Genomic DNA, 11,480 nt, shown 5'->3' on the forward strand with positions numbered 1-11,480 from the left:
TTGTTAGATCAACTGCTTATATCGATTCTCGAAATAAGATAGTTGGTATAACAGTATAGCCAGGGTGAATAACTAATTGGGTAGGTTCGATCTATAGTCATTAGGACCTTTTCCAAGGCAAGTCGTTTCCCTTTTTGTGATAAGTCTTGAAACATTACTTTGAATTTTGAAGAATCAATCACATTTTCGTACTCTGATTGCTCAACTGCTCATTTAGTCCATACTCTTTTTGTGAGATGTATGTTGTCATTGTCTATCAAAATTACTTCTCCTTTCAACAACGCAATATACATAAACATACCTTTTAACCTGCCCTCAGCTGACGTCTATGCCGGCCAACTTTAAATGTACACAATTAAACACTAAAACTTCAACAGAACTGAACAAGTATACACACGTGCCATAATTGATAATACCATAAAGGACACCACAGAGGATGCGGATGGCTGTTGAATAAACATTTTTGAATTAAACAAAGATCACATAAGAAGTTGTCATTCAATTTTCAACAAACATCACAAATTCTCATTGTTTTATATATACTATGAGTTTGTATAAAATTACTAATCCAGTTTTTTAGGAGGCTTAACTCCAACCAGAATAGCATCAGCTCCACCTACAGCAAGTGAGACTTTTTTCGCCCCTTGTTTGACAACAGGATCTTGAATCTTTGCAGACTCTAACGCAGTTGTACATGAACTGGCTTGGTCGAGATTCACTTTAAGATCATAATCTGTTGTGTCATTACCATACCCTTGTTCTTCTGTAATAAACTTCACACTCCTTTCCAATCCACTAGCCAGATTTTCCCAATATGTTTTGCAAATTTTATAAGCCTGAATTGCTTCTGTGCTCTGTTTTCCTTTGGGTTTGGACAAATACGCGTGTATAACTTTGGCATCGTCAGCTCCTGATTGAATAATTGCAAGTGCAAACTCTAACGGATTTGATTTTGATATAACATTTGGTTTGCTTTTGAGGTAGTTTAAGCAGAAGGGTTTGTCAGGCATAGATGTGCAAGCCTTTTCAACAAGTGCATTATTGGGTTTTGGAAGTGAAGCAACAGCAGCATTTGAACACAGAGGAGATACACAGAACAGGGGAAAATGAAATGTGACTACTTTGTGCAAAGAATGCATTTTCGACTTGGCCTTTGCTCCTTTATTTTTTCCTTTTTATAGACGGATCAATTGATAAGTTAACTATTATAAACACGAGAAAATGATTTTTCATGACCACTTACAAATGAATAGGACAAAATGATATTTCTTAGTGGTGAGAAGGATGTAAAACTAAAAAAAAAAGGTATATGTCCGATTAGGTGAGAGACTCGAGGGGAGGGGAGGGAAAAGAGTTGAGTCGATTAGGCAAAAAACAAAAAAGCAAAGCTATGGACACTATAACAAATTATCGTCTTCTAAATCAATTCGTGTTAACGAGACTTTCAAACATTCTAAATATACTGAGGTTAAAAATGGCATGCCATAGGTAGATATACTTGTTTGATCTCGAAATTACTGTGCTTAATTTATAGTTGGCTCCTTTTTCATTTTTCTCAATGTTCCGATTTGAAGGTGGGGTGACACATAAATATATTTTAATGGTTAAAATTTAGTTAATTAAAACAAAGCACTTACTATGATTCTTATAATGATTAATGGTTTCCATATATTTTCTCCCAAAAGATTTTTACAATAACAAAATTCTAAATCTACATTATATTTTTCTTAAATATATATGAATAACTATTTCTCGTCATGTGTAAATTTCTAAAATATGATTGGGAGTAATTTGTAAACATTTAATTTGTCTTGTGTAAATTTCTAAAATATATGATTGGGAGTAATTTATAAAACATTTAATTGCTCGGTCTTATTTATTTAGTATAATATAATAAGAAAAATATTGAAAACATTCTAAACTTAACGATAATTTAGGAGTGTATTTCATTCATATTAAAAGATTGGTGATGCATTTAAATTCAGTTAATCAAGTAAAATGATATTTTAAGGTTATCAATAGTTTAAAATAAAAATAATAATTCACGTCAAGTTTATGAGTGTTTTCGATGCTTTTCTATATATATAACTTCTCGAGTATAAATTTTATAAATTATAATAGGGTTAATATTAAAATTATTATTTAACCGCATACATCTTTCTTGTCTTAAATAAATTTCCTAAATATATATTTAATTGTTTTGCCTCCTTTTATTCATTATATATTCGAATTAATTTGATAATAGAGTATCAAATATAGAAAGATTAAAAAAATAGCAGTAGTATACTTTTAATTAATTTCTCTGAAAGAGATTTTAGACCAGATTATTATTTTGTAATAATTAGCTTTGTTTAGATTTTAAAAAAAAAAAAACGTAATAGTTAAATAAGATACATCCTAATTATGTCCCAATTTGATTACCTAACTCTAAGTTCTTGTTTAATATTCATGCGTGTTGTCTAATCATATCTTGTGACATTCATATGTTGTGTATGAATTCATTCTTCAATTTTGAAGAATCAATTTGATGGTAAGAATTATCTTGCATGGTTGAATAATATTATTTTACGAGTATATGTTTTTTGTATCAAGATATATACCTGCTTGTATACTAAAATATTTGATCTCAGACATTTGCTTATTACATTTAAAAAAAATTGTTTTCTTTCTTCTACTTATATTCTTTTTGAATACATAATATTTCAAAAACATCACATTTCTGCTTTCTTTAATATAGTGTATTTGTTTGTTTTAAATTCTTAATCACTATTGGTGTAGGCTTAATGAGAAACTAAACCTCATCACTTAATTACTAGAGCATCCTCTAGACAAGGAACACTTTGTTTGATTTATCTTTCTTTTAAGTCCATCTTAAAAAATTGACTCTTCTTTTCTTTTAATGATTCTTCAATTTTAATTTTGACACGACATGTTTAAAATAACAAGATCAAGAGTAAAGAACATTTGTTATCTTATTTTAGTATTCCAAGATCAAAAGAAAATATTCCATTACTTTTTTAAAACTGTATGTCAAATGAAAATAGGCCAAACAAATTAAAACAAATAAGTAACATTCAGATATTCTACAAATTGCTTCCTATTCCCTATCCTTTGTTCCTAATTTTTTGGTTGATCGATAATTTGGTATTTTGATGTCACGACCCAAAAATAGGTGTGATGGCACTTGTCTTATCCCACCAAGACAAGTCAGCCTAAAACCCAATATCTAACAAAGTGCGGAAGTAAATGACAATCCAACAACAATTTCTATTATGAAACCAAGTCATATTAATTCAATCCAAAAAAACCAGGTTGTCACGTGCACAAGCCTCTAATGTAAATATTAGAATTGAAATAAAATAGAAGTCTAAAATGAAGTTGTCTTTCAAGTAAAAACAAAGTCATAAACTGGAGTAGGAAAGTTCGCTGAGATGACAAGCAGCTACCTCACAACCCTCCACAAGATGCCTTGGAAACAATAAGAATGACAGGTATCACGAAGATCCGGGCTCGTAACCTACAAAAAATTTGTAGAAGCAAGGGGTGAGTACCAAACCACGCGGTACCCAACAAGCAAACCTCTAAACACAAGTTAAGTGAACAAAATACGGGTACTCCTTACACCCTATCTAAACCTCCACGCTACAGCCTAACAGTTTACAGTTTACCAAACACACAACTCAAATACCACACTCTATCAGTTTACACATTCTCAATAACAACTCAATATTCAACAGTCACAAGCTTCACAGAGAAACAATCACAAGATCAGCAAAACACGTGTTCAAGTTCATCAATAATGAAATGTGCAATGTCATGATATGCAATGTCAAATATAGTGATGCATGTCTTTCTTAACGATACACACCCGCTGTCTCTCAGTCCGGGACCCATGGGGGACATATCTGTCCATGCATCTGTCGCGGCGCACGACACGACCCTCGATAATAGTAACCTTCGCGGCGCGCGATATGTCCCTCGAAATATAATATCCATCGCGGCGCGCGATACGACCCTCGAAATGGTACATCCTCTCACCACAACCATGTCTCAGGTACAATGCAAATGACATGCTCAATTGAAAATGAGGAGAGAACCATTTTGATAACAAAGCACAATTTACAACCAGGAATACAACACCAACAAATAAGCAACAAGTCTCCAAGTCATTCTCAATACCACACAAGGAAATACACGAATTTCATACGCTTAACAAGGGTTTAGAAATCCACTTGCCTTAGTCAATCGAATAATCACTCTGGACTTGAGCCTTCCCTTTTCGTTGAACTTCTGAACCAATACAATCTATTCAAATATATATTCACGATAAGATTTCGAAACTAACAACACCCACATTATTATGTGTTTGACATTCACCTTAAACATTCACCCAAATTTATAAGCAAGTTAGTAATTTTTGATGCCCATTAACTTGTGAATTCTTCCAATTCCTTCAAATATCGGAGATCTAATGGTATTCACCAGAATACGATACACCTAATATTTAGTTACCTATTTTTATATATCAAAGCTAGAATTACAAGGTGATGATAACATAACAAATTGCAAATTTTTGAAATTGCTGGTCATGAAATCAATGGTAAAAATCAATAAACCCATTCGCCTTAATGTACATAGTAACAGTCTAAACCATGTAGTGTGCATTCAACTTAATTATTATTTGAAATTGTTGGTAGCACGTATAAAAATTATACATGTATATAAATTCCTAACCAATCAATTCCCTTATCGACCAATTGATATCCAATAATTATATACTAATACTAATAACGATAGCACTGTCTCTTGTCCTAAGTTTACAAGTCTCCAGAATGATGATAATACCATCACCACTGCCACCTACACTTTATCATATCTATCACATTAATTTAAATATATAGATATAAGATCTGCCATTTTTTTTTCTTAATTCCCACAACCCCTTTTCAATTTTTATGCTATTATAATATTATTATATACACGTATAGGTAGCATTTAATGATAGCATAATCATTATGAAGAGCAATTAATTCAATTGCATGCATGGAGAGATTAAAAATTCCTTACCTTCAGCAATATGTAGTCGGCTATAAACCCTTCGTCCGTTCTATTTGATAAACCCTTCGTCCGTTCTATTTTTCTTTTCTAAATTAATTAGTACTAAAAGTGATAGGTTTTACCCACATATTTTATTAAATATAGGCTAAAGAGTATAAGGTCTACAAAAATTTATCACTTTAGCCCATTAACTATTAATTTAATTATTTATCTACAATTATTTATCCATTAATTAACTCAAGTTAAGCAAATATTAAAAATTTCTAAAAATGACCTTCCGGGTCATTACACTTGAAATGACAAGATTAGATATATTTGTATAGATGATATTTTTTTCCTTTTTTTTCTATTTTCTTTTAGACATTAGATGTACAACAAGAGATAAGTATAGGTCTGAGTAATAAGTAAACCATTGTGTTTTTCAGAATGCTATGTTACATATATTTGACTCTTACAACATGAACTAGACATCAAGAGGTGTAACTTCAGTTTTGTTTTAAATGCATATTTCAATTACTTTTATTCTTTTTATGTGAATATAAAAAAATTTAGATACTGAATATGATTATTTTTTATGAAAAATATGCCATCACTTTTACCTTTTTTTCATAATTTCCATGAATGTCACATAGTTCAATAAGATATACTATTTCCTGAGTTTATATAAATGTTCCATTGGGTTTCTTTGATCAGGCTGCCTTTTGAACATCATCTTTGTGATCAAAACATTATACCATCTTTATGATCAAAACATTATTTCCTATCTTTGCATTCTTGCCAATGATGCAGTTTGATAGTTTATATTTTTCCAATTCCAATTGGCATTTTTCTCTGCTAATAGGGAGACAATGTCACGTTCTTTTTGGCAATAGCGTGCTTCCATCATCGTAAAAGTTATCTTCAATTCAACAATACAATTTTAGTGTGATATTTCATCCACTATGGAGTGTTTCACAAAATAATATCTTAACAGGATACTTATTAATTTTACAGTTTTCTATATTGATAGAGGGAACTATGACATCTGTAAAATTTGTATTTGAATTATAAAATTTGAAATCTTAAAATTTTTGTGAGAGTCAAACTAAAACTATAAAAAGATTTAATTGTATCAATAGACTTCGAAGATATATGATTGGACATTATAATTGTTTATGATTGATGCTATTATTTTAAAGTCAAAATTATTATAAGTAAGAAAACTTCGTTTCAAGAGCTTTAACTCTACATCTATTTTGAATATGATATTTTTTGGTTTTTTTATCATTACTTCATAAAAAGTAAAAAATGTAATCGCATCTTATAAAAAGAGCGCTTACAACACCACTCAAAACTCTGATTTGCTTAATATTCTCTTATAAAACATATAATTGATTAACTGATGTTTCAAATTTAATATTGATTTATTAGAGCCATATAAAGCAGAATCCAAATTTGATTATTTAAAAAAAAATTGACAACTCTTTAATTTCAACTTTCCACGTGATATATTTAAGATCATATGATTAATATTAAAAAATATTTTGATACATTTCATATATTTTAATTTAAAACTGTAAGATTAAAAGATATTCTTTATTTTTTCAAATTCTATTAAATTAAAATTAGATTAAATAAATTTGAAACTAAAAAAAATAACATCTAAATATATTTCAATCTCATATCCTTTTGTCCACCCCACCGTGAAAATAATCAAAATTAAATGACTGAATTTATCTTTTACTAGTTTCACGTGGATTGGTACTTTTGATATAAGTTAAATCGAAAAATGGACCATGTCTTACTAATGAAAGACAATACCTTACAAATACCTACATTCATCATTTGATTAAAAAGTAATCCTAATTTATTTTTTGGTTTAGAAATACCCTAAAAGTAATTAAATTTACTTTGCACCTTTGTATTGTCATCGAAAATAACTAGTAAATTGGCAAAACATCATATAAAAAACTAGTAAATTGACGGAATAAAATATGTTCTTTAATTTAATCGAAATAAAATAGATAATTCTTTACTCATATCACATCTGCATACAAAATTAAATGGATTATAAATATGAATATTATCATTTATTAGGAGCAAATAGATGAGTTCAATTTATAAATTAAGTAATATACGTAGTCAATCATATAAGTCATGTAACTTCTTAAAATTAGAAAAAGTTCATCTAGGTTGGGATGTTAATTTTAAAGGTATCTTTTAGCTATAAAAATTAGATTAGAGATATTATTAAATCAAAGGGTGGATTGCGAATATCTATGAGTAATTTTCCATAGAATCAAGGTATTTTTGACTCTTTTATGTAAATTTGACAATACGACTTTATTAAAAGAATTTATTTGAATCTTTGGTATAATTTTCTGTTTCAGCAGCAATGCATGTGAGTTCAAATTTCAATCAAGCAAGTTTTCGACTTTTTTTGACATTTTGTTTTAGACCTCATTTTTGCATATTCAAATTTCGATTCATTTTCGAGTTAGGATAAAATAAACCATGCTACTAGGACAGAATAGTGATCTTTTAGGATTTACTAGGACATATTTGAAACATGTCACACAGATTTTTGATTTCACATTTTTTAAAGTTCGAGACTAATTTTTTTTTATCATCTCTTTTTACTTCTTCATCGACATTTTTGGATTCAATCGCGTCTATTAATCTAAACATCTGTAATACGATGAATTTTACAAAATTGAGCTCAAAAACATATCACTTTGCCATTCGAAAAAAAAGATGCAATAAGAAGAGCATACATATCAAAGAGAAAAAAGACAAATATATTTCGAACTATCGTAAATGGTATACATATACTATCCGTTATACTTTTGAAACTTTGGTATTCCGTCGTCCAAAAAATTAAAACATATTTACTCTTCACTATAACAGAAGACCATACTGGGACATGTGACATAATCCTACGTAGGAATCCATTTAACCAATTAATTTAACCCTAAATTTAAAAGCCACTCATCTCCACTTAACCCACCAGTATAACTCATCCATCACACTTAAAAAAATAAGTTCATATATAAAGCTTCATTGGAAATACAATCATCATTTATTTAAGAGTGCTAATAACTGAAAACTAACATAGATATTATTTAGAGTAACTTTCACATATAGCAAATATAAAAATGTATTTGTATGTTATAGCTATAGTGCATAATTGCGCTCCATAACAAACATAAATATGTATATTTCGCTATATATATACAAAAAACCTGTATAATTCGCTATACATATATAAAGAAAGCAGTTATATAATTCGATATACATATACAAAAGAAAGCAGTTGTATAAAAAAGATTAATTGTATAATTTGTGTATGTATAAAACGAGAAAGATAGAAAGACAAAAGAAAATTGGTTAGGGAAATATTTGTACTGTATAATTATAAGTGTATAGGACGAATATACTTATATTTGCATGTGTATATACAATTTTCTCTCGCTTTACACAAACAAAAATGTAATTTTTACATTTTCTTTCTGTTTGTATAAGCGAGAGAGGCGAGCGTGGGTAACGAGATTTGGGAGAGTGGAGAGCGATATTTGGGAGAGGGGAGAGGGTGGAACGAAAATGTATGTATATATATATAATTTCCTCTCGCTTTATACAAACACAAACACATTTTATACATTTGTGATTGTATAAAAGCGAGAGAGGCGAGCGAGATTGCCACCAAAACGAGAGTGGCGAGTGAGATTCCACTAGGGAGAGAGGCGAAAATAGCAATAATTTTCTATAGGATACAATAAAATCAAAGTATATTTATAGCATTTAATTTGAATTAATAGTTTGAATCACAGCAAATATAAAAATCATATTTGAATACTATAACTATAGTTTTCACTATACATATACAAAAGAAAGCAGTTGTATAATCTCGCTATACATATACAAAAGAAAGCAGTTGTATAATTTATTTTGGTATACATATACAAAAGCTCAATTGTATAATATGTGTTTGTATAAAGCGAGAAAGACAAAAGAAAATTGGGCAGGGGAAGATCGTATTTGTATACTCATAAGTGTATAGGACGAAAATATATGCATTTGTATTTGCATATACAGTTTTCTCTCGCTTATACAAACACAAACACAATGTATACATTTGTGTTTGTATAAAGTGAGAGAGACGAGTAAACGAGCGAAATCTGGGAGAGTGACGAACCAAATCTAGGATAGGGAAAGAGGGGAATAGAAATATATGTATATTTATAATTTTCTCTTACTTTATACAAACACAAACACATTTTATACATTTTTATTTTTGTATAAAGTGAGAGAGGCGAGTGAGCCAGCGAGATATGGGAAAGCGGCGAGCGAGATCTAAGAGAGGGCAGAGACGGGAACAAAAATATATGTATATATACAATTTTCTCTCGCTCTATACAAATATAAATGCATTTTATACATTTGTGTTTGTATAAAAGCGAAAGAGGCGAGGGAGAGAACGAGAGTGGCAAGCGAGATTCACCAGGAGAGAGGCGAAATAGCAACAATTTTCTATGTCGTACAATTAAATCAAACTATGGTTGTAATATTTAATTTGAATTAATAGTTTGTTACTATATACAATTTATCCTAACTAAGTAAATTTATCCTCCCTCCGTCCGGTATTGTTTGTGATGGTTTCTATTTTTAGAGTCAAACCATAAAAACTTTGACTAACATTTTAAGATGAATTTTTCATCATATTAATATGCAAAAAATTATAATTTATAGTATTTTTCATATAGTTTTAGAATATCTAATTTTTTTGTTTAAAATATCGAATTAATGTGATCTAATTTACCTTTGAAAATTAGTCAAATTGACTTTCGATAAGCGCAACATGACAAACAATTCCGGACGGAGGGAAAACTATTTAATTATCTAACATAGCTAATGTTTGTTTATATCACCATTCGCAGCCATTTAATCTCGATAATTATGTTTTCAATTCTTCTTATTTGTATAATCGTGTATGGCAATATTTTCTTTATATACAAATGGGTTCATTCTCTCATCAATCACTTTTCCTTATTTTCTCCTTTTTTCTCTCAATCAAAATTGATTTCAAATTTTTAAATTTTCACGCATTCCCTTTCAATCGTGATTTTGATTTATAGGTAACTGTTTTGCAGTTAAATTCTCTTTTATTTTATTTTTTGGCGATTTCATCATTTTTCAATTTGCTTTTGTATATCATTAAGATTTCTTTTGATTTTTTAGATTTTCATATTTGTATATTTAAAGATGAAGATGGTGAAACAGTTGGTGATTTGTATAATCTTTTAAGTTTAGATCTCCAATTTATTGTATATTTTCATATAAAATTCATATTTGTATATACAAATTCAATTATATATATATGAGGTAAAAGTAAATCTCATTTTAGTTTTTCAAATAAATTACATTTACTATATATCTTTGTATTTGGGTTTGGTTTGGGTCAAATTTATATCCATAGTTGTATAATAATATAATTGTATAGTTATTATTCAAATTGTATAGTATTATTTGTATAAACTCTTCAAGCTCGGATCATTTGATGTGTATTTGTTGTTTTCACTTCTAATTTTGAGGTTTGTTATTTGTATAAATTAATATATTTGTAAACACATTTTCTCTTAAAACTATTCCCTCGATTACATAGTCAGTATAACATTTTTCATCATTTCATTTTCCAGCATGTATTATCAAAATATTGATGGAAGACATTTTTGTACAGACAGATCTAAGTCATGTATACATATACAATAACATAAATTTAAAAATATACAAACACACATTCAACAGTTACCTTCTCCACAAAATAAATAATGTAAAATCATACATATACAAAATGTATACAAGTCCACAAATTAAATTTATAAAAATTAGACACATACAAACATTGATTATATCAAGTCTAATTATACACATACAAATACTAACTTATACAATTCTACAAACAATGTAAAATTATACATATATAAAACATACAAGTCTATAAACAATCATTGATGAATATATATATATACAATTACGAACGTATAAATTTGACATAAACCACAGTAGATGATACAAGGAAAAATTAGCAAACTAGTCAAAATTCATAACTTAATTAGTAAAACCTCACTACTTTAAAAATATTAGTAAAAATATCAAAATATCATTATTTTGAAAAAAAAATGTATCCTAACTAAACCCTATTTTATATCCTATTGCCTACATGTTTTCCAACTAATTCTATAAAAAAAAAATTACTTTATTTAACTACACTGATTCAGGTTTTCCATATATATCTCATTCATACATGTTACCCAACTATTTTTATTTTTTAAAAAATATAAATCTTTAATTTCCATTTATTCGTGTTTCATACGTATCTCTCTTCCAATTTGGGTCATATATATATATATATATATATATATATATATATATATATATATATA

At 28.6% G+C, this 11,480-nt stretch overlaps 1 protein-coding gene across 1 annotated transcript; it reads right to left on the reverse strand.

Annotated features, from left to right (window-relative positions):
• Window positions 1–563: 563 nt before the first annotated feature.
• Window positions 564–1,139, reverse strand: LOC107016991. Its single transcript, XM_015217285.1, has one exon. It carries the CDS (start codon window positions 1,137–1,139, stop codon window positions 564–566), a length of 576 nt encoding a protein of 191 aa, XP_015072771.1.
• Window positions 1,140–11,480: the final 10,341 nt, after the last annotated feature.

The sequence above is a fragment of the Solanum pennellii genome, chromosome 4 (genome assembly GCF_001406875.1).
Source record: "Solanum pennellii chromosome 4, SPENNV200".
NCBI lineage: Eukaryota > Viridiplantae > Streptophyta > Magnoliopsida > Solanales > Solanaceae > Solanum > Solanum pennellii.

Bases quoted from the DNA above. Each gene is read 5' to 3' on its own strand.
- LOC107016991 (XM_015217285.1), bottom strand. From the start codon at position 1,139: ATGCATTCTTTGCACAAAGTAGTCACATTTCATTTTCCCCTGTTCTGT.